Source organism: Stigmatopora argus, chromosome 23, assembly GCF_051989625.1.
Source record: "Stigmatopora argus isolate UIUO_Sarg chromosome 23, RoL_Sarg_1.0, whole genome shotgun sequence".
NCBI classification, from domain to species: Eukaryota; Metazoa; Chordata; class Actinopteri; order Syngnathiformes; family Syngnathidae; genus Stigmatopora; species Stigmatopora argus.
The window spans coordinates 6,811,047-6,838,174 of record NC_135409.1 but is presented as its reverse complement, the minus strand read 5'-3'; the positions used below and the strand labels follow the sequence as shown (position 1 = coordinate 6,838,174).

The window sequence follows — 27,128 nt, the reverse complement described above, 5'->3', positions numbered from 1 at the left end:
GGTGGAGAGTCTTATTGAGGAGTGCCTGAAATCTATCAGACTGGATGCATTTCTTCATTTTTTTAGATTTTTTTTAATTCAAACATTGTTAAAACAGTATACGTTCAAGTGTTGCAGTTTAATGAAAATATTTCAAGTACTACATTTTCCCCCTGACTTTTGTCTAGAATCAACATGATATATGCCAGTTTTTCAACCTGTATGCATAGAATAGCCTTTAGTGCAAAATGCAAATTATTGTAATGTGAGAGCCATCTAAATATGACACTAAGGATATTTAAAGTGGCGGTCCGTGCATTTCCTAGTGACGCCTTCAGCAAAAACTATTTTATGGCTATAAAACCTCTACTGCAGCTACAGCTTGTGACACCAAAAAAATCATCAATAATAACTGCATACAATTGAAATATTTAGGAGTATAGCCATATTTTACTCACGAAAAATCCTTTTCACCTGTACACAAAATCCATCCTCCTTTCTTTCCTCCTCCTTTTCTATCGCGATCGAAGCTAATGCTGAAAGTCGAGCCTGTCCTGTCGTATTTCTGGCAAACGTTTTTATTCGATTTATTGCTGAAAATGTTCGTTCCTGGTTGTGACAGGCTTGCTTGTTTTGGAGTTGTCCGACCTTTCTTAATGATGTACAGCTTTTTTTTCTTGAAAAGTCCATCTTGAAAATGGCTTTGACAGTAAATCTGCAAACAATTCCATTTCTTCTCCTCCTTCAGCCATTGCGGGTTGACAAAACCGCTATCAAATCAACACAACAATATATTTACTTGTGCAGCCCGCTCCAGATACAGCTTGGTAGCTCTGGCTAGTCCACTCTATCACTAGCCAATCATAGTTGGTGAAAGCGATGACATATCCCTACGCCTGCGAGAAGGCCTTGGTGTCACCAAATCGAATTCTGATTGAATGTGATTGGTTAGATGCTTAAATATGAAAACACATCTGGAAGCAATGCAACCAGGGGTAAAAGCAATGTAAGGAAGCTAACAGACAATTTGGAATTATTTCATAAGTATTGATGGACAAAATATAATATGATTCAGATATTTCTTAGGCCAGCAGAGAAGGCCTTGAAGGCCCTGACGGCACACCACTGCATTTAAATGTTTTCACTTTTTATCTTCGATTAACCTACAATGTCCTATCCTTTTTTTTCATAGTCGACTTCTATGTCCTTTGACCAGTCGGCCCCGAAACGCCCATGTGTCCTGCATGAGGGGACACATAAAAACATTTCTAAAATAGGATTTTATGCACTACTGTATCCTATTCAATAACAATGATTTACCTGGAAGGTGATATTGGTAGCATTAGGGTACTTCCTGGATGCAATCTCCGTCACCTCCCTCTCAATATTTTCCTGCGTAGTTCCCTTTACATCGATGTAATAGCAGTTTGAGCTAGCGTAATGGCAGGAGATGGCCTGGAAAAATGGGAATAAGTCATGTAGATGAACTTGAAGGAAAACTCTGGCTAGAGCAGCACCTTCCGGAATCCTTGCGTCTGATTAATTCCAGAACCATGGATCAATAATGGGTGGAAGAAGACGGTGTCACCCTTTTCCATCTCTAGGTGTACTCTGGGATGTTCTGGGTTGTAGTCACGCACGCCGTGGTACATTTTGTTGACACCGCCCTGGAAATGTGTTAGATTAGAGCAGGGTTGGGCAAACCTTTTGGCCCGGGGGCCACATTGACTTTAAAAATTTGACAGACGGGCCGGGTCAGCACAAGATACGATACATATAAAAAACTGCATCTGTTAACAGTACATATGAAACATAAACAGAAAAAAGGACTAAAGTATGAACATACTCATCACTCATCTGGGATTTATGGGGTGCTTTCTTGGTTTTTATCAGACTAAAGGTCTGTTCACACACACATGTAGAGCCAAATAACACCAGAATCCTCTGTGCCATCTTCTGGATGTTTGGAAATTTGGCTGCACTTAATGAAGCATAAAACTCAGAGACTTTCAGGGAGTTGAACTTGTCACATTGGAGAGCAATCAACTGATTTGCTCATGCAGGTCATCCAATGATTTCCTGTATTTTTTCCACATGCTGGGGCATCTTTTAACGCAACCAGTGTAGGGAAATGAGCAAATGACTTGTCTGATATTTGCTTGAGAAATAAAACCAGCTTGGTTTTGAAGGCGGAAGGTTTGCTTGCATTTCATGCACAAACTGTTTTTCCCTTGTAGCTTCTCATTCAGCTCGTTCATGTGTCAGGATGTCCACAGTAAAAGTTAAATGTTCAGAAATGTGTCCAATAACGAACTAATCTCCTGTTTGAGCTCCCACACACATTTAAATACTTTTACTAGACTAGTGCGCCATCTATCGGGGAAACGAGGGTATTGCTTTTTACTATAATTTGGACAACGTCGGCGGGCCGGATTAAAAAGCCTAACGGGCCGTATGTGGCCCGCGGGCCGCAGTTTGCCCATGTCTGTATTAGAGAGTCCAAAGTTGGGTTGTAGGCTTTCAAACTAGGGTTATAGTACCTCCCACTCTGGATAGTCGTGTTCCTTAAGCATGCCTGTGTGAGTTCCGGGCAAGACCACAAGGCAGCCGTTCTCCCTATTCACCCGCTCCAATGCCGTCCAAGCACAGACGATGCGATCAGCCGGCCGGAATGGGAAGTAATGCAGGTCCTGATGCATAGGGTGGCGAGATGTTTTCTTTCCTGTAAAAGCAGAATTCAGAGGGGGTTTCTGAAGCTCTTCTTTAGTGGATTGAGACCAGTGCATCTTCAAACCTGCATCGGGAGGCTTGTTAATGAGCATGGTGTGCATCGCCATGATGTTCGGGCCAGTGAAACACTCCACATACTTTAAGATCTGGTGGATAGGCGGAAGGTCAACTTTTAGCTCGGAAATACAAGGAGTTGTTCAAAAATAGCTTTTGCACCTGTGGTAAAGCGCAATAACGGAAGAGTTCAGGATCCTCCTGAAAGTCTTGAAGTTTGGTGACGGCTTTCTGATCTGGAACGAACTCAGACTTGGCGATGGCGACGTCTCTCATCACTATCAGCCCGGGAATGCTAACTTTCCGTTGGCAAATGCGCTCAAATTCCTTCCTGTAGGCAACGTAGAAACACATGGGTAACTTGAATTTTGGGCTTCATTGTTATCGTTAATGTTTCAATTTTCATTGATGACCTGAATAAATCCACGTCGTCATCAGAAATCAGATTCCTCACGAGAAAGTATCCGTTTTGTTCATAGAAGCGTCGCTCTTCAGGTTTCAATAAGTCGTTATCGAGGGAGTATCTGACAAAGCGTCATGAAATCATCAGTGCGTGAAATGGTCATTAAAATGGAATGTCCTTACTTTAATTTGGGAGGCTGTTGTGTAGCAATTTCAGCAGACGTCGGCGTTGCCTTAAGGAGCTCAAGTCAAGGATTTTTATTTATGACTCAAATATGGAGATAGTGCAAAGTGCAAATTATTGTAATGTGAGAGCCATCTAAATATGACACTAAGGACATTTAAACAGTGGCAGTCCGTGCATTTCCTAGTGACCCCTTCAGCAAAAACTATTTTATGGCTATAAAACCTCTACTGCAGCTACAGCTGCGACACAAAAAAAATCATCAATAATAACCTCATACAATTGAAATATTATTTAGGAATATAGCCATATTTTACTCACCAAAAATCCTTTTTAACTGTACATAATATCCATCCTCCTTTCTTTCTTCCTCCTTTTCTATCGCCATCGAAGCTAACCCTGCAAGCCGAGCCTGTCCTGTCGTATTTCTGGCATATGTTTTTATTCGATTTAGTGCTGAAAATGTTCGTTCTCGGTTGTGACAGGCTTGCTTGCTTTGGAGTTGTCCGACCTTTCTTAATGATGTCCAGCTTTTTTTTTCTTGAAAAGTCCGTCTTGAAAATGGCTTTAAATCGACAACTATATAGTTGCTTGTGCAGCTCGCACCAGATACAGTTTGGTAGCTCTGGCTAGTCCACTCTATCACTAGCCAATCATAGTTGGTGAAAGCGATGACGTATCCCTACGCCTGCGAGAAGGCATTTCGGTGTTGCCAACTCGAAATCTGATTGGTTAAAGCAACAGTCTTACTGACGCTTGTTTAATGCAGCAGAGCCTGCAGAACTGATTGTGAAGGCCTTGAGGCAGATTTCTGACCCTGGCAACAAATAATGGCTGAAATGTGATTGGTTAAATGCTTCAATATGAAAACACAAATCTGGAAGCAGTGCAACCAGGGGGAAAAGTAATGAAAGGAAGCTAACATACAATTTGGAATTATTTCATAAGTATTGATGGACAAAATATAATATATGAGTCAGATATTTCTTAGGCAACTGAGAGCAACTCCAGTCCTTGAGATAAAAAGTATCAAAACTCGTACATGCCTTTAGAATCTAAAATAACAGTTGGGAAGACGGATGTTTACGTTATTCGTAACCTTTAAACTGCCTTCCAAGAGGCCTGAAGTCTCAGACAGCTGCGCGTCCTACACAAGCAACGCTAGCCGTCTCTCGATGCATCTCTTCCGGCTGCAGAATAGGTGATCACCCGACCTAGAGTAGCGACGAATATGCTCCATAATAAAAGGATACGACAGGAGCCGATGGCCGATCCTGATGACCGATCATTATCCGGAGGCGCTCTGCAGCCTGCGACATTATTCCACCGTGTTAAGGTACTGTTTGGCCGTCACGGGTGAAAATGTGGATGTAGGGCAAAGTGCATAGGGGCAACAAAACGCAGCCTGCTGTTTATATTCGTTGTTTTTCCTCCACACGATGAACCGATACTTTGATGTTAAAATCTATCAATTTTCCGCTGATATATCAACATTTATTTGCATTTTAGCCTTCATCATTTAACGCATTTCTCCAAAGTTAACAGGGTTGTTTGTACAAAAAAAACACCGTTTGCATTTCCACAGCAGAGGGCGCCCTCTCCCTGAAACAACTAGTGTTATGACTGACAGAATCTTTAGTTGTCTTGTTTCTAATATAGAATTAACCATATCAAAATGTCATTTCAATTTAAACCGTAAATGTATTTACGGAAAATAGTTTAATAATCTACCCTGTGGATGACATTGTGATGAGTCGTTTAAAAATCACCTTTAAAGATAGATTTGAAGATAATCCATTTGAATTTCAGCACCAAGGCAATACATTTCGCACAATAACCGGATGCTCTGCTGCTTTTATTTGTTACTCAAACAGGAAGTGGTGTTTTGACGTCGGCTGGCTTGATTACACCCCTCCCGTCCACTCAGTCGATGGACTGGGGAGATCCTTCTCCAGACTCTTTAATCTGCTCTTGCTGTCATCCAAACGGCGTTTTTTTGGGTTCGTGCCTTCGCCATTGGCTGCGTCTTTTATTCGGGTTATCTGAGGAGGTTGATCTAGTTATTTATGTTTGTGAGCAGAACGCTTGGAACCGGAATCGAGCGGGTGCTGTATTTTTCGGGTCTCCCGTGGGCGGATACAGCGGAGGAGTGCATCCGGGCCTGGAAGCTCCGGAGGGTCCGCGTGAAACCACGGAATTCGCCGTTTACAGGTACGATGTCCCTCATCGCAATTCGGGAAACCTCCATTTTTTTGTCGGATAATGGAGTCCGTGACGTACTCGTAAATTCTGCTGCAAAGGCGAGGATGAGCGAGTGCTTTGCGCTCAATATCTAAACTGTCAACACGAAGAAATGGAAAAGATGCGTTCAATGACCTGTTTTTGACGTTTGACAAATCCCTTCCGTTTTTGCCCCCACAATCCTAAACTCTCAAATGACTGGGTTTGTTTACAAAACGTGTGCATTGTGGACGCCCCTATGCTACCGCTCAATTACTGCGTGTACCGCAAAATTAGAAATGCATCTACTATAGACATCAACTTCCTACCACGCCATTGACACGTATTTGAGCCGCATCTCTAAAATCAGTGACTTATTTTCAACTCCCAAGCTTTACGCTTCCTTTTTTGTGTGCTGGCATTGCATATGCATTTAAAAATCCTGCTGCAAGGTTTGTACTGTGCCATGATGTTCTGATATGCACCCTCTCCCATTTCTTTCCCCAACCCAATTGATGCACGTCTCAGTCATGCTGCTTGACCCCAATTTGCTTCTACTGTCCTTCATTGGTGACCTCTTTATTTGTGTGCATGTTTCTAAACCAGTGCTTTTTCTGACCCACATCTTGTAGGCTGTAGTTGGCTATCAAGGGTAGAACACCCCCAGAGGACAAAGTCATTACCCTGACCCCCCCAGCAACACTCAGTCATTTTTTGGGCCATATAGGACTGAACGTATTGATCCGCATCACTCACATACGGACACAGTTTGTCCCTGGAAACTGATGGAGGACAGTTAATTGTCTCTCGCAATGACGCTTCCCAAATTGCAACTCAATTTGAATACCGTTGGTGTATTTAAAGGAGCAATTCTCAAAATTTTACCATTATTTGAAAGCGAAATGGTTCTGAGTGCCAGTAGTTTACCATTCTTTTATTTTTTTTTAACCTTTGACTCAAACTTTTGCTCTTTTGTGATACGACATGGCCCTCCGGTGCGATTATTAGACTGCTACCATCTATTTTAAGTCATTCCCCCATGACATATCAATCAAACTATTAAATATCAACAGGCTTTTTGATAACTCTTCCTATTGAGGTGATTATTTTTATTAAATGATGGATCGGAGATTCCTATTTGTTGAATTAATATTCAAATACTGTGGTTGGCAAACTTGTTCCAGCAAGCACTACTTAAAAAATATTTTGTGCTTTTAAATATTGCCAACATAATTTAAAGCATTAGCATACGAGTCCCACTTTTTCCTAAAAAATGTAGACTAGTCAAAAATTTGGATACACCTCCATTCAATAGCTAAATTGGTCACATATATTCTATATATTAATTGAAAGATATTGTGAACGTTAAGTGCAGTTTCAGTCTTCTGTTTGTTGAAAATAAGGCTCTTAAAAACATTAATAAATTAAAACGTACATGATTGTTAAACAATGCACCAAAATACAGCTTAAGAACAAACACCTCTTTAAGTAATTGCAGACATATTCTCTTAAAATGTTAAATACAACTGAACTGTAGTTATGTGTACCACTAGAAAGATCCCACTAACAACTTGTGGTAAATGTACTACACTTTACTAAAATGGATGGGACATCCTGCTCTGACAGGCAGCCAATGATTTACTTTTACAGTTTAGTGATAATAATTGCATATTGAAAAAATGCACCCAACTGTCATCATTTCTTGATGACAGTTGTTTGTTGAAATTTTGCGTTGAAAGCACGGAATGCGCCTGCTGATGGTCGGCCTGTAGAAATCTGTTGCCATTGACAACTGCTCCGGCGCCCCCTTTCTCTCTCTCTCTCGCGCTCCCTTGTTTACATAAACGTTAAAATAATTTCTTTTTGTATGAATATGCCATTCGATGTTGTAGATATTGTTTTTTTTATGGCTTCAGAAAGAATACAATCCACGTGTGCTATTGTTGACTAAAAAAGTGTGACTAAAAATGATGTTACTGTATTTTATCGCTCTTTCTGAGCGATTGTGTGCTGCCTCTAAACATGTCTGCTGCGTTGTCCTCGTGCTCTTCCAGATGTGTGTGTGTGTGTGTGTCGACGGTCCATTTAGGTGAGGGAGATTGGCTCATAATCTGGAGATTAAATGGTGGCATTTGTTGGAGCAGCATCAGATGGGGATTACCCACACTCACTCGGGTCACATCAGTGGATAAACAAGGCCGTGCTCATTCATGATGAAATAACATCGGTTGGAATGAAAGCTCTCCTCCAGTTGCACATTTGAGTGAGGCAGGTGTTAAGGTGAAGACTTGCACAAATCGTGCAGTGTGGCAAAATGCCGTAAATAATCTCCCTTGTGCGGTCATTTAAAGAAGAAAATGCTAGTATTTTTTAATGTCTGTCTTTCAGTGTGGTTAGTGCATCGGGCCAATAGTTCTGGGACCGAGGGTTCGATCCCAGGTCGGTCCTCACTGTGTGGAGTTACCATGTTCTACTTAGGCTTGCATAGGTTTTCACTGGGTAGTCCGGTTTCCTCCCACATCCCAACGACATGCTCTAAATTGCCCCAAGGAATGAGTGAAGCAGTGGCGGTCTATGCATTTTCTCGTAGCGCCTTCAATGGGTAAAATCCACGTCCTAGCAGCATTTAATGATGAAATACAAATACTGGAGCTTTTCAGACATTACAACTGGGCCGGGGGGTGATTTTCCCGGGAAAAGACAGCGATGGCCCACAATTGAAATATTATTTAGGAATGTAGCCATATTTGACTCACCAAAAATCATTTTTAACTGTCCACAATATCCATCCTCCTTTCTTCCTTCTTTTCCATCGCCATCGAAGCTAATGCTGAAAGTCGAGCCTGTCCTGTCCTATTTCTGGCATAGTCCGTCTTGAAAATGGCTTTAAATCAACACAACAATATATTTGCTTGTGCAGCTCGCTCCAGATACAGTTTAGTAGCTCTGGCTAATATCTAGCCAATCATAGTTGGTGAAAGCGATGACGTATCCCTACGCCTGCGACAAGGCATTGTGGTGTTGCCAACTCGAAATCTGATTGGTTAAAGCAACAGTCTTATCGACGCTTGTTTAATGCAGCAGAGCCTGCAGAACTGATTGTGAAGGCCTTGAGGCAGATTTCTGACCCTGGCAACAAATATTGTCTGAAATGTGATTGGTTAAATGCTTCAATATGAAAACACACATCTGGAAGCAGTGCAACCAGGGGGAAAAGCAATGAAAGGAAGCTAACAGACAATTTGGACTTATTTAATAAGTATTCATGGACAAAATATAATTAACATCAGTCTGTGATTGAAGGCCCTGACGGCCCGCCGCTGAGTGAATGATTGTTTGTCTCCCATAGTCTGCTAGGATAGCCTCCTGCACCCCTTGCCACCCTTGTGAGGACAGCGGTATTGAAAATGAATGAGTGAATTGATGCTGCAGCAACAGACTCTGATTGGTTTGCGGGCCACATCCGTGCCAACTAGATCTCATTTTGGCCGGCCAGTTTATTTTGGGCCAAAAAGTGAACTTTCTTACTTACAGAGTTATTTGGAATGTGGACTTCAACGCAGGTTTTAATATGGTTTTGTCCTGAAAAGCCGTTCGTTCTCCTGTGTTGCATTGCTCATTCTTGATCTAAAAGGCTAAATTTGTCCCACGCCCGTATGCACATACTCTATGTCAACACTCGAATGGAAGCAAGCTTTTACTGGACTGCAGCAATAGTCTTCCAGTCCACTGCTTCGCTGGAAAACGAGCACACAGTGTGAGACTCGTCACGCGGATGTTGTCGGTGGGCGGCATGTGCAAAGATACGGACCATCGATGATACTGCGTCACCTCGCCGCTATACGAGGTCAAATGAAACTCCTGTTTCACTTCCAACGCACCATCCAAGTGGAGCCTTTGTCGCCATGGTGGCTTTTTTACCTGACTGCACTGTTGAATACGAACGCCTTCGCCCACCCCTTACGACCCTTGTCAAGGTCGTATTGCGTTTGTGGATTGATAACATAGACTTGATCCACTGATTTGGAGGCTCATCCTCTGTAATTGAAGATTAGGGTGGGCCGCCTTTGGCCTGACCTCAAGCGCGTGAACACAAACATATAAAGTGGTGGTGAGCATCCACAGCCACTTTAAGTGAATTGGACCTCTATTGTTGTCAATGGCAGGCCGTGAGTTACTTTTGCCTCACTTCCTTGTCATTTTGGGGACTTGCAAGTCACCTGCTATAAACTTTAGATCAGGGGTCTCAGACACGGGTTGGTTCGCGGGCCGCGTTAACGTCAACTCGATTTGATGTGGGCCTGACCATTTTAGATATAATATTTAGATTTTTTTAATGAATGGATTAAAAGAACTGGATCAAAAGCCCTGAATATTCATTTTTTATAGATCTAAAACAATGTTTATTGTGGCTTTTTAAAATATATTTATAGATTTCACAAAATGATTTTTGAACTAAAAACACAGAAAAATGGATTAAAAAATGACAATTATTGATTTAAAAGGGGGGAAATCAGGAAATTTAATATACATCCATACTCCTCATTTTAAGTTGATCCTAAAACAGAAAGTCAGCACTCATGATTTACTTTCCCGGGCCACACAAAATGATGCGGCGGGCCAGATTTGGCATTTTAGATATAATATTTAGATATTTTTTTTACAAATGGATTAAAAGAACTGGATTAAAATCCCTGAATATTCATTTTTTTTATAGATCTAAAACAATGTTTATTGTGGCTTTTTAAAATATATTTATAGATTTCACAAAATGATTTTTGAACTAAAAACACAGAAAAATGGATTAAAAAATGACAATTATTGATTTAAAAGGGGGGAAATCAGGAAATTTAATATACATCTATACTCCTCATTTTAAGTTGATCCTAAAACAGAAAGTCGGCACTCATGATTTACTTTCCCAGGCCACACAAAATGATGCGGTGGGCCAGATTTGGCCCCCGGGCCGCCACTTTGACATATGCTTTAGATAATTTCCTAATGATTTTGGGAGGATTTCTGGGCTGCTTCCTGCATGTTGGTCGCTTTCTGCTGATTTAGGCCATTTTTAGGTGAATTCCTGTTGGTTTTGGGGCATTTTAAGGTTTCTTTAACTCATTGGCTGCCATTGAATTGAATGCTTTTATTGTCAATATACAAGCAAAATCAGATTGAAAGCATCACCAAGTGCAGAAATAACAACAACAAACAAACAGACAAATTATTAATCAATAAATGATAAAAAGTAATAAATAAGTAGTCAATAACATAAGTAGGGAAGTGCACCAATAACAACAACAAACAAATTGTCACGTAAATAATCAATAAATAATAAAAAGTAATGAATAAGTAATAATACATAATAAAAAAAAATCAACCTAGACCATTTTCACTGCAGGGGACAAAAGAAGGAATATGGAATTGAGCAAAGTGCAATAATGGTGCGTGCACTCCATAACAGAACTCTCAAAATTCTATTTTTACAGCGCCCGAGTCGAAACAATAAAAACATTTGATTCTGCACGTGCAATATGAATGAGCTACAAAGTCTCCACCTTTTGTGTTTGTCCTGTGCGGCGATAACGGCTCGCCACGTGCGGAGTTTACATTTGTATGGTACAGGCGGACAGTGCGGGCTTACAAGCTATAAATAACATGTTGCAGTCCGCCATCTTTTCTCTTGGTCCCTTCCTTTCCACGTGACGTCTCCTCTTTTCTTGAGGTTTCTGCTCCTTGTTTTTGTGCTTTGTTATGAATTGCTTTACCGTTACATAGAAGGGTGTCATTGGACTCCAAATGGCTCTTATGAAGTCAAATCTCGAAACACTTGTGTAAGATTTTTATTCGTATTGAATTGTCCGTCGTCTTTCTGTTAATATTAACATTGCAGCCTTTTGTGCGCAGAAAAACTCAGCCTGTGGGCCAGTCATGCCGAAGCTCCTTTTTTTTTGGCTTCTCTCGCCAAACAAAAGGGTCTTTGAGCTAGAGCGGCATCACTGATGCCGTTTGTGTGCCTCCTCATGGGTACACAAACACATGCTTGTGACTGTACCGGCACGCCACAAAAGAAATTCTTCATTGTCAAGTGTCGGTGTCGACCGATGACGAGGTTGAATCACACAAATTGACGTCTTTTCCGCACTGAGGCGCACCTTCAATCAACGGCCTTTCTTCAAATTTGTTTCGTATATAAGACGCACTGAATTAGAAGATGCAGTAGTAGTAGTAGTAGTAGTGGTGGTGGTGGTGTTAGTATTAGTAGGGGATTGTGTTATTGATACATTAGATTAAGCTGTGCTAAAGGGAATTATATACAATGATCAAACTATATATATACATACCTAGAAAAATAGAATGTGTGTATATATATATATACATACATATACATACACATATATATATATATATATATATATATATATATATATATATATATATATATATATATATATATATATATATATATATACACATACATACATATATATACACACATAGATATATATACATATAGATATATACATATATACATGTATATACACATATATATATATAGATGTGTATATATATATACACATATATATATACACATACATATATATATATATATATATATATATACACATACATATATATACACACACATATATATACACACTATTTTTCTAGGTAAAATTTTATTTTTTTCTTGTTTACTAAAATGTTAGCCTGAATGGCAGAATGCCTTTGATTGGATTGGATAACTTTATTCATCCCGTATTCGGGAAATTTCGTTGTCACAATAGCAAGAGGGTGAGGATGCAGAAATAGAAAAGGCATTTTAGACATAAATAGAGAGGTAATAAGTAAATAAATAAATATATGTATTTCAGCGTGTTGCTGAAATACATATATATACACGTGTACATACACACATACACACATACATACATATATATATATATATATATATATATATATTTATATATATATATATACATACACACATATACACGCATATATACACATATACACGCATATATACACATGTATACAGATACGTATATATACATATATACACTATTATGTACATGCACGCATGATGCATGTGTGATGTATAGCCATTATTAATAGAGGTAGTCCTATCCATTTGAAACTATTTCAAGTTTTCCAGAGTCCAATTGGCATCATTGAAATCAGGAAATGGCACTGAAACGTGATCATTGTCTGCAGTCCAGCCCAGTTAATTAATACTCATTTGGCACATCAGGATGTTCACAGTAGAAGATGAGCCACTTGAGCCTAAATTACATGGCAACGAATAGAGCGTTTTGCTCTCTGATGTTGGCAAGTTAATAAGGAGGAGAGCTCGCCAAATTGAAACATAGTGTATTTGTTTGTTTTTTTCCCCCTACGTTTTACACTTTGGTACAGGACAGTTGCTCCAAGGAGATAAATGAATAGACCACACTGACTTTGAGAAAGCAATACTGTGCATAATCAACGTTACTCGGGTGATTTCATGGCCCCCTAACAAACACAGAGACGCCATTATGTTGCTTTTCTCTGGCTTCTTCCGCCCCTCTTCGACGGCAACTGACTTTCAAGACACATTCATCTCCTTTCGGATATCCTTACAAAGAAAGTGCGGGTAATTATTGGCCCAGTAATTAGACCTGCAGGTTTCCCTTGTAAAGTATTTCTCCTACTTCGCCTTTGGGATGCTTCTGAGAGGGGGTGGTGGGATTGATCTAGAATTTGGGTCAAATTTTGTGTGTGCGGTTCGCTCTTCCGGCAATGTCTATAGTTGCCATTTTTGTTGCAAATGGCATTACAGATGCTTTGTAGAGAGACACATAGAAGCAGACACGTCACAAGTCTATTGTTTTGCGGCAGAGATAAAACCCAGCTCTGTTACACTCCTCTGTGTGGGGAACAAAGAGGACTTATCCGTGCGTGTGTGCCTGAATTCATTTTATACTCACATTGTCATATCTTTAAAAAAAGTTCATGACATGGTTTGACTTGAATACAGCTATCTTGTTGTGTACGGTCCACGTGAATGCGAGGTCACCAGCTCTGCATGATGATAGATTCACCAGGGTTAGCATGACCCACTTCCTCTTTAAAAAGTAGGCTAACCACATTGCTTGGTGCCAATGTTAAATATTTTAGGAGGGTAATTTTGGTGTTTCGATGCATCCACGATGAGGTTGTTTGTTCATTTTTTTATTGGATCTTGCTTCAATGGTGAGGGAAAAAAAACATCCCGCTTAAGCATATTAATGTGTCATTTCTGACATTGTATTCACTTATTCAATTCATCTATTCAGTCAGTGGTATCTGGTTAACCCAGGGTTCGACCGCCAGTACCATTTATAAACAGAAAGATCGAGCAGCAGGACCCAAATATTGAACGTTGCACAAAGTTTGCAAATCAATTGAATGATGCCATACAGTGCTACCGCATCATTTATGATGAAAAAAAGAAGAAAACTGTGCAATCGTCGTTAGATCGCTTCTTTCGGCCAGTTTCTAATACATAAATCTCTCTCTCTATATACAGTACTGTACATATTCTCTCCATTTTATTAAATGTTTTTTTCAGTACAAACCAATGTGTGTTACTTATACAAGCCTTAAACATACAAATGCACTTATATAAACCTTCAATATACTTATATAGGCCTTAAACATAAATTATAATACAAAATATAGCACTGAATCAACTTACAAACAAATTCAACTTATGAACAATCGCTCGGAACCTAACTCGTTCGTAAGTAGGGGAGCGTCTGTACAGTGTATCACAAATATTTTTTTTCCGTCTTTTCAATCCCAAAGCAAACCAAGTACTAGACGTAAAAAAAAAAAAAAGACAAATCTTCATTCTCTGCCAGTCCAAATGGATTGGACGTCAATTGAAGCCAATTGATTAACACATTCAGTTTTTAGGTCGCAACATACAGATTTCAAATCATTGGATTGTAGCAGGATGAATCGCTCTGACGAGGATGACAAAGCGCTGAAAGGATATGTCACGAGCGGTAGCAGTGACGGCGGGGGGTCGGCTTGATTGGTCGCCATGGGTGGGAGATTTCTGCGTCTGTTTCCTCCGTAACGTCCTTGCCATGCCGACACTTGACGGGGCGTTGACACAGCAGCACAATGAGCAAGAAAGAGCTCGAGGGCAACGGAGCAAGGTGTTTCCTCAAATGGCCGCTGCGTCAACACTCCCCCAATTAGTCCGAGTTTCAATACCAAAATACAGCAGTGCCTCCACTTACAAATGCTTCAACATGCACATTTTTTAGTTTACGAAACGCTTTGATATGTAAATGATTTTTTTTCCGAGATATGATCACTTCTCCAAGCTACCCAACATCCAAAAAGGTCATGCAAATAAATATAACGGTTTGATTTTTTGCATACATATTTAATACAGAATTGGTATGCTTTTATCATTTTTAAACAGTCTATATCAAGGGTTCGTTGATTTCACGTGGGCCGGACCATTTTAGATATAATATTTAGATTTTTTTTTTAATAAATGGATTAAAAGAACTGGATTAAAAACCCTGAATATTCAGTTTTTTATAGATCTAAAACAATGTTTTTTTTTTAAATATATTTTTAGATTTTACAAAAGGATTTTTGAACTAAAAACACAGAAAAAATGATTAATAAATTACAATTATTGATTTAAAAGGGGGAAAATCAGGAAATGTAATATACATCTATACTGGAGGAAACCGGAGTACCCGGAGAAAACCCATGCAAACTCACAGTGAAGACCCGCCTAGAACTGTGAGGCAGATGCGCTAACCTTCAAAATACTATGCCAGTTTGGAAAAATCCAAGTTACTAGTCACGTTCGAGACTGTCTTTTATTCATGACTTGCTCATGGCGGATTAATATTGGATTAAAGGAGCCCGGCTTCATTCAACAGGCGTCTCTGATTGGCTGGCGAGGCTATGAAATTTGGCGTTTGATGCCACGGCGCTTGACCGTTTGTTCATGTGTGTCTCCCAGGTCGCGCCCTGCCCTGCCCCGCCCGCCATGGAGAAAATGAAGAGGATTAAGAAGCATCTGTCGCAAACGCTGCGGTCCAGTCAAACTATCGACGAGTCGCTCTCAGAGCTGGCGGAGCAGATGACAATTGAGGACAGTGGCACCAAAGATAATGGTTAGTAATTTTCAGGAGGTTTGACGTTTTACCAGGGATGCCAATAGTACTTGTTTAGATCAGTCTTTCCCAAAACCTGCCAAGAAGTCATATGACGAGAGAAAAATGGTAATATTACGATATTCAGATTAAAATAGAACGAAAGACAGTGCATATTGTATTAAAGTTGTTTCGTTGCATACTTTTAAAGTTACGTGAACCGGAAGATGTTGAGTTTCACGGACATCCACTTTTGGTAACGTAAAGTCTTGGTAACCACAAAATTGCTATACGCATAATATTAAGAAATTGACAGTTTTTAGATGACAGAATGGATGCGTCTGTTTTTAATACAATTTTCTCGTTATGTTGCTAACTACCTCCACACGTACTCTGGGAATACTGTCATTTTTCCATCTCAGGTAATATAACATGCATTGAATACAGACTACGTGACAGGACGTTTGGTCGCCCGAGTGAATATAATTTTGAGAGCTGGTTTCAAGAGTAGATATTCAGATATTAAACTCACTCTCTCATGAATATAATTTTGAGTGCTGGTTTCAACAGTAAACTCTCTGTCATGTTGTCAAACGTCCGGGCGACCAAACGTCCGGGCGACCAAACGTCCGGGCGACCAAACGTCCGGGCGACCAAACGTCCGGGCGACCAAACGTCCGGGCGACCAAACGTCCGAGTACCCAGACTCTAAATATGTTAAGAATTTTCAGGTAATATAACGTGCATTGAATACAGATTCTAAATATGTTAAGCATTTTCAGGTGATATAACATGCATTGAATACAGATTCTAAATATGTTAAGCATTTTAGTAAGGCTTCTCCTAAAAGACACATTTAAGTTAAAACTTCTATTAAATGTATTACACCGCAAATCCCACAAGCAATGATATAAATCTCTTTCCACATAGGTCCGTGAACTTTTATGACCCTCAAGCTGAAAGTGCCTTCGGCAAACCGCTCACGGCTCTTTAAATTATTAAACAGAGCATTATGCGCTTTGAATGAAAACATTTGTGTTCGTCAGTGGCGGCCGGGATGAAGAGCTCTTTATCGACGTTACGTAAGAAGAGTAAGAGCAATTTGCATAAACGCACACTCAACCGTCAAAGGGAGGAAAAGGTCATTCCAAGGAAGGTGTCAGCTTAGAATAGTTGAGATGTTCCAGATCCGATCACGTGACGGCAAATTGGGCTCCATCGCGTTATTTTCGGAATTGGGTAAGAAGATCGGCTTTTTCAAATGGACATAAAGTGGTACCTCGACATACGATCTTAATCAGTTCCGGGACTGAGATCGTATGTCGAGCTTCTCGTAACTCGAGCGAACGTTTCCCATTGAAATGAACTAATTGTAGGTCGAGGTACCACTGTATTTTCACGTATTAACTCATTGGCTGCCATCGATGACGATCATGCGATCGCTGTCAGCCCTCCCGCTCAAAATGGATTGGCCGTCAATGGCAGTGAAAAACAATCACTCCATGCCAGTCTTTATCATTAAACTGGATGTGAGGTTTATAACTGTCAATGGAAGGGAAAGAGATATAAACGACAAAATAAACCTCAGATAAATTGCAAACATCCAGATACACTACTATATTTCTAGTTAAAAGCTCAAGTTATCGCATTGCATTATTTCTTTTATAAATTTGAATAATCTGGAGGTATGTATTGCAAATATGACATATACAGTGCGGTATTTTTTACTATTTATTTATATTAACTGTAATGAGAGAAAACAGCGAGAGCATACAAGTGGTCTATTTATTCAATTTATGTCCTTGTTCTCTTTCAGAGCCCTTCATGAGGAACGGCCGTCCGCCCACCTCCCACAGCATGCACTCCTTCTTGCACCAGTACACCGGTTCCTTCAAGAAGCCGCCGCTTCGCCGGCCGCACAGCGTCATCGGCGGGACCCTGGGCTCCTTCATGTCCATACCGCGCAACGGCAGTCGTTTGGGTGAGCCCTCAAAAAGTCCTTCTAAAAATAACACAAACAGGAAAAGTGTTTCCCTTGGGAGATTTGCGTCCCAGCACCTCCAACCTTTGCTCTCGACCGAAGTCGATAAAGTCATTGCGTTTCCTGCCATTCCATTCGCAGTTGAAGGATGAGATCCTATGAAACAGGGGTGTCAGACTCGGGTTGGTTCGCGGGCCGCGTTAACGTCAACTCGATTTCATGTGGGCCGGACCATTTTAGATATAATATTTAGATTTTTTTTTAATAAATTGATTAAAAGAACTGGATTCAAAGCCCTGAATATTCCGTTTTTTATAGATCTAAAACAATGTTTATTTGAGCTTTTTTTAATAAATATTTTTAGATTTTACAATGATTTTTGAACTAAAAACACAGAAAAAATGGATAAAAAATTACAATTATTGATTTAAAAGGGGGAAAATCAGGAAATTTAATATACAATGTTTATTTTAGCTTTTTAAAATAGATTTTTAGATTTTACAAAATGATGACGGTTTCGGGGGGACTTTCCACGACAACGCACTCGTAACGGAACAAACAAATTTAAATGAACTTGGATTAATATATAGACACACTCAAACATACGTTTAATGTAACTTTACACAAAACTGAATTCTAATTTTGTTTTAATCTTTTTTACCTTCGTTCTGGTCGGGTCAGCGGTTTGCCACGCCTCCACCCTCACGTTCGCTATCGATGGGCTGTTTGCTGTTCTATTGCCTTCAAAATATTCCGAAAATGATGCACACAAATGTCCTCACAATAGGATAACGCACGACCACTTGCCAACGAGAGGTAATAGTCTTGAATGAGCGATCGCGGGAGCTAACAGGCTAAGGAAGGAATAACAGCCTACCCACGTATTGATTGTGGGTAATGAAGTTTTATTCTGAGAAAGGGTGCCATTGGCTATCGGTGTTGTGTGCACGAGTATACTTCATTACCCAGAAAGCCCTCATTTTGCCCGCGCATGCGCGTTGTGCGTTTCCTGGTCGAAACTCGTCTGAATAAATCGTTCAGCCGCACGAAAGAGATGCGGCAAAAAAAGACAGTGCGCTACAATGATAAACAGCCTCTCATGTCATGGCCACCTGACTTGGTCGCATCTCGAAATTTTGATCGTATCTAGGGCGAATTATTTGATCGAAATTTTTTATCGTATCTCGAGCATGTCGTAGGTAGAGCTGCTCGTACCACTGTGTAAAGTGCAAAAAAAAATAGAAGTTAGTCTCTCCAGTGATCCGTGTAAGAAGTCAGTCATAGCAGTTGGACACAAAGGATTTGCTATCAGTGCTATGATAAACATCTCTCTTTGAATATGTGCACCCAAGCGTAATAATGCTATTATGTTTGCGTACGCTCATTGGACTTATTCCGCCTCACTCTGGAATCCGGCCGAGATGGAGGAATGTGGATGTCAAAGCGGGCCAGTTATGTAGGACAAAGATGGACCATAACGTTGCTGTAAGACTGCCGTGTTAGGTTTTGAAGGGTAAATACGTATGAATAATGCGAGTAATCCGAGTAGGTCGCCAACAATTGGGAAACAGCGGGAGGGGATGGAGACATGCAAATGAAGATGACAAAGTGAAAGTGAAAGGAGAGCAAGGCACATTGGGCTGAAATGAAGGAGGGGCGGCTGCTTTCTGTGAAAATCTAAAAAAAAAGATCACAAATGAGAGAAAAGCAGAAGTGGGGAAAAGGTAGGGTTTTTTCCCAACTTCGGAAAAAAAATGATTACAAAGTGGTGGCAAGATTTCCTTTTCAGAAAGAGGCTAGAAATGTTTTTTTAAATATTTTTCTTTGGTTTGTTCATTTTTTGAATAGTGCAATTTCTTTTCTGACTCATCTGTCTGCACATTTTCATTCTAATGCTAGGAGTCCTTTCATTAGTGCTAGCAGTGTTGGCAGTTTGGCTTGGTTGAACACACACTCCAGTCTTGTTTTTGACTATTTTCTAGGCATTGACACCACGCCAACATTCCCTCAATTGTGCACTACTCACGTCTTCTCCGCGCAGCAGCAATCATATGGCGCGCACAAAATAAAATCCAAACTTTTTTTCCCCCTCATGATGGCGCCGTTCATGCGGCAGCCAGTGGCAGTAGCTCTGTCCGCTCTTATGTTTCTCGTCTTTTACAGCCCTTCTATCTTTTTTTAATTACATTTTAATATATCTTAATACATTCCTTTTTACGTTACTGCAAATAGAAGAACAAGTGGCGAAATCAGGTGAGAACTGTCTAAATCTGCCCACGCAGGCCCAGGGAGAATATGCAAATTCAACACAGCTGGACCGACCTGGATTTGAACCCAGGATCCCAGAGCTGTGAGGCCGACGCGCGAACCACTCATCCGCCGGGCCGCCCATTCATAGATATTAATCATTACATTTTATTATTACTAAATCATTTATGTGTAGTAGACATGCACCTGCTTATGGCAGGTGTGATACTGGTGTGTGCCCATAGCGAGCAATGATGATTTTGCTCACACTGGTACTCAGTGTCCTCAGGGAGGTTGTCTTTCTGCCCAGACAAACAAAAAATTAGAGGGAACATTGCACCACGCTGTAATTTAGGAACGGCTTGACCCGTCATTAAATCTGCCCGTTTATTTCAACTTGGCACGCTGCGTAGAACTTATTTTTTCCACCGTCATGTTTGGGTGCGCTTTATACATCTGGCCTGCCGCATTTATATTTTAGTGCTTTGACCGTATTTTCATCACATTGCGTAATAAGTACTATTTGAATTGATTTTTTTGGTACACGGTCAATTGGTCGCCGGTCTTTTGGTCGCATGGAAGGTAAGTGATAATTGCCATGTAAATCGTTCCTCAAATTCCCTAAATACAAACTGAATTACTATTTAGTCATACTTAATGCCCTATTAATTATCAGGCTACTAAAGAAAAGCTCCAAATTTCCCGGACTTTGATTGTTGTTTTGTAGGAGAACTTGTGAAGACCCTGACTGACGTCGCTTCTTAAAGGGACAACGCATGTACATACAAACTCTTCTACAATCACACGTCGGCTCAGTGAAACTGCTCATGGCCATTGTTGGCTTTTATTGATGCGTAGACCGTGTTGTTTTACCTTGTTTTGTCGCCGGTCTTTTGGTCGTGGTCTTTGGGTCGCCCGTTGTCGCGGTCGGAGCAACCAAAAGACCACGACCAAAAGACCGGCCACCAAAAGACGGCGACCAATCGACCGCACACTGTTTTTTTTTGTCATTATACAAGTATAAAAATCACCAATCATTTCTTTTCAGACATTGTGCATGAAAACCTGAAGATGGGCTCGGATGGAGAGAGCGACCAGGCTTCGGGAACGTCGTCAGATGAGGTTCAATCCCCGACCGGGGTTTGTCTTCGGAACCGGGTCCACAGGAGAATCTCCATGGAGGTAATTTTGCAGGCTTAAACAATTTGAAATGATAAAAAAAAACGTATCAAATACTGAAAAAATGTCTAAATTGACAAGTTATGTGCTGGAATAGCCAGCCTGGGTTATTTGTGAGCATAGAAGTCAGCTTTTGGAAACCTTCTGCCCCCTTCTGGATAACAGTGTTGATTTCAAAAAATGTCTGTTTCAAATATCATTGATCCTTTTATTTGTTGGCCTTGTCCAAATATATTGGATGTCTATCGCTGTCAAATGGCCAACAGTTTTAATGAGTAGCTCTAAATAAAATTTGAAAATAGAATGTGATGGCAAATACAGCCATTCTAAAAATGAGTCATCTTTTGTATTAAAACAGCCGTCACTTGCGATCCAAATAATCCTCACCATGTTATTTTAGGGCGCTATAATAACCTTTTTGTTACCTCTGCTTTATATATAATTCTACTTGAAAGGCCCTTTTTGCTTGATACATAATAGAATCAGCGTTAAGTCATAAAAATAATTATGACAGCTGCTCGGAGCACACGCTGATTTGATGATATCATTTTTGCATTGGCACTTTAAAGCTCGTTGTTCTATTTTTACATCGTCGGCATTCTCTGTTTGGACTTTTATCACAATGTGACACCTTTTCAAGGAAGAAGCAGAATATTTGATGGCGAATTATTTAGGCCTCGCCACATCCGCGTGCAGTCTTTCTACCCCGTTGGACGCGATACGTTTTGTTTCACTGGGAGACGAGGCAGTTATTTTCGCCTCGCGTCTCCACGCGGGCGTAGGCGGACTGCTTTTGTAACGCGGTAACATCATGTTCTCTGCCTGTGCCGTGATTGGAAGAATCGTGCCTTACGGAAGTGGTATAAATCTTTATTTTTTTTGGTTTGTTTGTGTGGAAGGACTTGAACAAACGCTTGTCGCTGCCCGCCGACATCCGGATTCCCGACGGGTACTTGGAGAAGCTGCAGCTGACCAGCCCGCCCTTCGACCAGCCGCTCAGCCGCCGCTCGCGCCGAGCATCGCTGGTACGTGCCCGCCCGTGCGCGCGCCACTTTTCTAGACCCGCGGGAGACGTTGCCATAGCGACGCAGCGGGAGATCGGCGTCTTCCGTTCGCTCGTGTTGTTGGTGATTTGCCATCAGGGGAAGGTTAATATGGGCTCCTTGGTTTTTGCCTTTTAAGGGGAAATGTAAGATATTTGAGTTATTAATTTAAATCTTTGGGTTTGAGTTATTAATTTAAATCTACGGTGGTACCTCGACCTATGAGCAGCTCTACCTACGAGATGCTCGAGAGACGATGAAAATTTCGATCGAATAATTCGCTCGCGATACGATTAAAATTTCGAGATGCAACCAAGCCAGGTGGCCATGACATGAGAGGCTGTTTATCATTGTCTTTTTTGCCGCATCTCTTTCGTGTATAACAGATATCTACGAGCACCGAACGATTTATTCAGACGAGTTTTGACCAGGAAACGCACAACGCGCATGCGCGGTCAAAAAGAGGGCTTTCTGGGTAATGAAGTATACTCGTGCACATAAAAAAAATGGTTTAAGATAGCCTGTTACATCAAAATAATTCTACATTTACAAACGACCAAATTGACAACAAATCTTGTAGTTTGCCATGTGATGCTTTGACTTTATATCCACTTTTCTTTTTTTCTTGCCTTTTTCTCACCTTTTCAGTCCGAGATTGGTTTTGGGAAGTTGGAGACGTACATCAAATTGGACAAACTGGGAGAGGTAGCAAAAGGATCCAAAAAAAAAATCCCAACAGCGCTGAAATCTCTCTCTTTTTTTGCTAACACGTAATATTCCTTCCCAGGGAACGTACGCCACCGTTTTCAAAGGACGCAGCAAGCTGACGGACAACCTGGTGGCTCTGAAGGAGATCCGACTGGAGCACGAGGAGGGGGCGCCGTGCACGGCCATTAGAGAAGGTGAAAGATCATTTGTGGCAAAGTAGCATCGAGTTTGGCTTTAATAAGAACGCTCGCTCCTCTGTCGTTTGTGTAGTATCGTTACTCAAGGACCTGAAACACGCCAACATTGTGACTCTTCATGACATCGTCCATACCGACAAAAGCCTCACGCTAGTGTTTGAGTATTTGGTAAGTAGAATAGAAATGGCATATTTATCACATATTTATTTCTTCATGCCATTTTTACAGTTAACTAACAATGCCATAATGTAATGCTCCGCAGGATAAAGATCTGAAGCAGTATATGGACGACTGTGGAAACATCATGAGCATGCACAACGTCAAGGTTAGGATTTCATATTTCAAAACACTTTTCCGAGCTAAGACAATTTCCTAACGCTTGATTTCTTTTTTTTCTTTCTTCCCTTTTTCAGGTCTTCTTATTCCAGATTTTGCGCGGGCTCTCCTATTGTCACAAGAGGAAAGTCCTCCACAGGGACCTGAAGCCCCAGAACCTCCTCATTAACGAAAAAGGAGAGTTGAAGCTCGCTGATTTTGGTGAGAAAAGTGCTAAGATTTGACACTGTTGGGTTTATTCTGGGATGTTAGTATATGTTCATTAAGCATTTTAATAGGTAATCGAAGCTATAAATTAATTTGTGCTTTATGTTGGGACAAAGTAAGCACGAGGACACTTTCCCCCACAGCTGCTTTCGAGACCAGTTAATTGTTTTCAGGACTATTGACTGAACAGGACACCTTGTTCCAGGCCGAGACTGTTGATCTGAGTTGGCAATGAAGATCTACAAGGGACTCATAAATTGCTTTGACTTGGGCGCCGGCAGATGGCGATAATCGTATTATTGTTTACCTTATAAAGAAAGTATTATGTTTACTTGTGCAAATTCTTACGCAGATGTTTTTGGTTTCGATCTAATATGAGATTGTTGTGGCAGTTGTTTTTTGACCTTAATGGTGTTATTCGGTTAGCTTATGCAATTGTTTTGAATCAGATTACATTAAATGTTTTGAGTATGGCGCGACTAAATGGAGAGAAGAGTATGCCGCTCTTCAGAATCCTCTTGAACGAAGGCGAGTTGGGAGTGATTCTCCTTGCAAGTTGTAACCAGTGTATGTTTAAAGATGTCTTCCATGTTAATTAAATTGTACGTATTAATAATGAATCCATCAGACACCATTCATTGTTTTTGTTTGAAATTTCTCTTCATTTGACGGCACGCAGGCCTGGCCAGAGCCAAATCCGTCCCGACGAAAACCTACTCCAACGAAGTGGTGACTCTTTGGTACCGACCTCCTGACGTTCTGCTGGGCTCCTCCGAGTATTCGACGCAGATCGACATGTGGTAAAAGTCTATCTTTTACGGCGTTTCCTCTCAAAACCGGACTCAACAAAGTCTTACATGCTTTCAGGGGAGTGGGGTGTATATTTTACGAGATGGCCGCGGGTCGGCCGCTCTTCCCCGGCTCCACGGTGGAGGACGAGCTCCACCTCATCTTCAGGTTGCTCGGTGAGCCGCCGACAAAGGCCACCCACCACAGTTGAATTTTTGCTGATAGTTTACTGATTGTACAATTGCAGGAACACCGATGGAGGACAACTGGCCGGGAATATCTTCCATTGACGAATTCAAGTCGTACAACTTCCCTAAATACAAACCTCAGCCAATCATCAACCATGCTCCAAGGTACTGCCTTTTTTTGTTTTTTTTTGTTTTGTTTGACAGGGGAAAGATTGGTTTTGATCTCTGTTTCCCAACTAATGTGCCGTTGTTTGTGCAGCGAGAATTAAACCGTCAAAAAGTCATAGATTGTAATATTCCCAGGGGAGAAATTGTAATATCATGAAATTAAAATGGAAATAGGATGAACAATAGGTCCATATTGTGATACCACGAGATTCAAATCATAATACTATTACACAGTGGCGGTCCATGCATTTCCTAGCGACGCCTTCAGCAAAAACTATTTTATGGCTATAAAACCTCTACTCCAGCTACAGCTGCGACACATAAAAAATCATTAATAATAACCTCATACAATTGAAATAATTTTTAGGAATATAGCCATATTTTACTCCCCAAAAATCCTTTTTAACTGTACACAATATCCATCCTCTATTCTTTCTTCCTTCTTTTCTATCGCCATTGAAGCTAACGCTGAAAGTCGAGCCTGTCCTGTCGTATTTCTGTCATAGTCCATCTTGAAAATGGCTTTAAAACGACACAACAATATAGTTGTTTGTGCAGCTCGCTCCAGATACAGTTTGGTAGCTCTGGCTAGTCCACTCTATCACCAACAACGAGTTAAAAAGGAAGAAGAATACATATGTATGTCAAATAGCAAAGTACAACAATGACAAATACAAACCTTGAGAAATAATGGACTACCCGTGCACCCGTGCACACGTGCGTGCGTGGGTGTAGCAAGACAGGAAATCCTGTGGAACATTGTGAAGGCAGCTGTCACCTTCCTTCCTGTATGCGCTTTCCCATAAGCCATTGCTAAGGTAACCTGCTGTCATTCATTATTATATATAGTATATTATCATTATTCATTTTTTGAAAAATCATTCTATCAGAGCTCAAAGTTCAAAGTGGTTTTGGCAACGTACCAAAATCACTTGTTCTCCTAAAGCCAAGGTTTAATTGTTAGGATATTTGACAGCTTTGACAGGGTTGCCATTTTTTTTCCGAATGGGGCTAGTGCCCCCTTGTGTTAGCTCTTCCTCTAATGCTCTAAATCAGGGGTGTCAGACTCTGGTTGGTTCGCGGGCCGCTTTAACGTCAACTTGATTTCACGTGGGCCGGACCATTTTAGATATAATATTTAGATTTTTTTTAATAAATGGATTAAAAGCCCTGAATATTCAGTTTTTTTAAATAGATTTAAAACAATGTTTATTTTAGCTTTTTTAAATATATGTTTAGATTTTACAAAATGATTTTTGAACTAAAAACACAGAAAAAAATGATTAAAAAAATACAATTATTGATTTAAAAGGGGGAAAATCAGGAAATTTAATACACATCTATACTCTTCATTTTAATTTAATCCTAAAACAGAAAGTCAGCACTCATGATTTACTTTCCCGGGCCACACAAAATGATGCGGCGGGCCAGATTTGGCCCCCGGGCCGCCACTTTGACACACGCTCTAAATGATCTACTGGCCTCAAACCTTCACCAGAGGACCCTTAAGATATTTTAAGAGATTTTTTTTCTCTCCTTTTAGGCTGGACGGCGAAGGCATCGAGCTCTTGCTGGCTTTCCTCAGAGTGAGTTTTGACTTCCCCCGCACCATTTTACCGTACATTGGCAATAAACGTCAACGAACGTTTGCGCTCCGCAGTACGAATCCAAGAAGAGGATCTCGGCCGAAGACGGCATGAAGCATTCCTACTTCCGACACCTTGGGATAAGAGTTCACACTTTGCACGAGAGTGAGTGCCTTTGCAACGTAAACACCCACAGTCGGACTCAAACCCATGTCCCTTCCTTTCAGGTGTTTCCATATTCACATTGAAGGAGGTCCAACTGCAAAGAGACCCGGGCTACAGAAATTCCTCATACGCGGAATCAGGTTCCTGATTTTTTTGGTTGAGAAAATGTCTCCTGTTCAAATTTGGGTTTGACTCATTTTCTTTGCGTGCAGGCAATGGCAAGATCAACCGGCGGCAAAGCATGCTCTTCTAGAGCTTGGAAAAAAAATGAAGTAGATCCTCAACGTCGCCCTAACTCGCATGAGAAACCCCCCCCCCACCCGAATCCCCTACTACGATCTCACTCCCAATCCCGTTTACCCGCACAGACCTCTTGAGTTAAGTTGACTGTTCAATTGGTGCGTTTATTTATTTACAGATAAAAGGGGGAGGGCTGTTTGCTGCTAAAGTACTACTGTTTGTATTTAACACAACCCGTTTGTGGGTGAGCATGTGTGAGGTGAAGTCTGTGTGTTTGTTTGTTTTTGGTTCCTAAAAAAAAATTCATAAATGATGTTCAAGCTGTGATACAAGCGGTGGGAAACCGACCGCTTGCTTCAGTTGTTTTCATGGATACGTCA

The 27,128-nt window shown here is 40.7% G+C and overlaps 2 protein-coding genes across 2 annotated transcripts; one reads left to right on the top strand and one right to left on the bottom strand.

The window, feature by feature from the left end:
• Positions 1-141: 141 nt before the first annotated feature.
• phyh (phytanoyl-CoA 2-hydroxylase) lies at positions 142-5,102 on the bottom strand. The gene is made up of 9 exons (XM_077594365.1): positions 4,603-5,102; positions 3,349-3,398; positions 3,177-3,287; positions 2,926-3,094; positions 2,774-2,855; positions 2,520-2,701; positions 1,497-1,646; positions 1,300-1,434; positions 142-1,219 (listed from the first exon to the last, which is right to left on the bottom strand). Exons 1-9 carry the CDS (start codon positions 4,666-4,668, stop codon positions 1,166-1,168), a joined length of 999 nt encoding a protein of 332 aa, XP_077450491.1. The 5' UTR covers positions 4,669-5,102; the 3' UTR covers positions 142-1,165.
• Positions 4,514-27,128, top strand: cdk17 (cyclin dependent kinase 17). Its single transcript, XM_077594358.1, has 19 exons — positions 4,514-4,685; positions 5,224-5,349; positions 5,430-5,560; positions 15,582-15,735; positions 17,531-17,695; positions 20,991-21,124; positions 22,021-22,146; positions 22,813-22,869; positions 22,952-23,066; positions 23,143-23,237; positions 23,332-23,394; positions 23,483-23,606; positions 24,292-24,412; positions 24,480-24,577; positions 24,649-24,754; positions 26,301-26,343; positions 26,418-26,508; positions 26,571-26,648; positions 26,721-27,128. Exons 4-19 carry the CDS (start codon positions 15,609-15,611, stop codon positions 26,759-26,761), a joined length of 1,584 nt encoding a protein of 527 aa, XP_077450484.1. The 5' UTR covers positions 4,514-4,685; positions 5,224-5,349; positions 5,430-5,560; positions 15,582-15,608; the 3' UTR covers positions 26,762-27,128.

What these genes read in the sequence shown, in the direction of transcription:
- phyh (XM_077594365.1), bottom strand. Translation starts at nt 4,668, where the DNA reads ATGTCGCAGGCTGCAGAGCGCCTCCGGATAATGATCGGTCATCAGGAT. An exon ending in GACGACGTGGATTTATTCAG is followed by an intron (nt 3,095 to 3,176) that starts GTCATCAATGAA and finishes CGTTGCCTACAG; the next exon opens with GAAGGAATTTGAGCGCATTT. An exon ending in ACGACTATCCAGAGTGGGAG is followed by an intron (nt 1,647 to 2,519) that starts GTACTATAACCC and finishes ACACATTTCCAG; the next exon opens with GGCGGTGTCAACAAAATGTA.
- cdk17 (XM_077594358.1), top strand. Translation starts at nt 15,609, where the DNA reads ATGGAGAAAATGAAGAGGATTAAGAAGCATCTGTCGCAAACGCTGCGG. An exon ending in ACAGGAGAATCTCCATGGAG is followed by an intron (nt 21,125 to 22,020) that starts GTAATTTTGCAG and finishes TTTGTGTGGAAG; the next exon opens with GACTTGAACAAACGCTTGTC. An exon ending in AGTTCACACTTTGCACGAGA is followed by an intron (nt 26,509 to 26,570) that starts GTGAGTGCCTTT and finishes CCTTCCTTTCAG; the next exon opens with GTGTTTCCATATTCACATTG.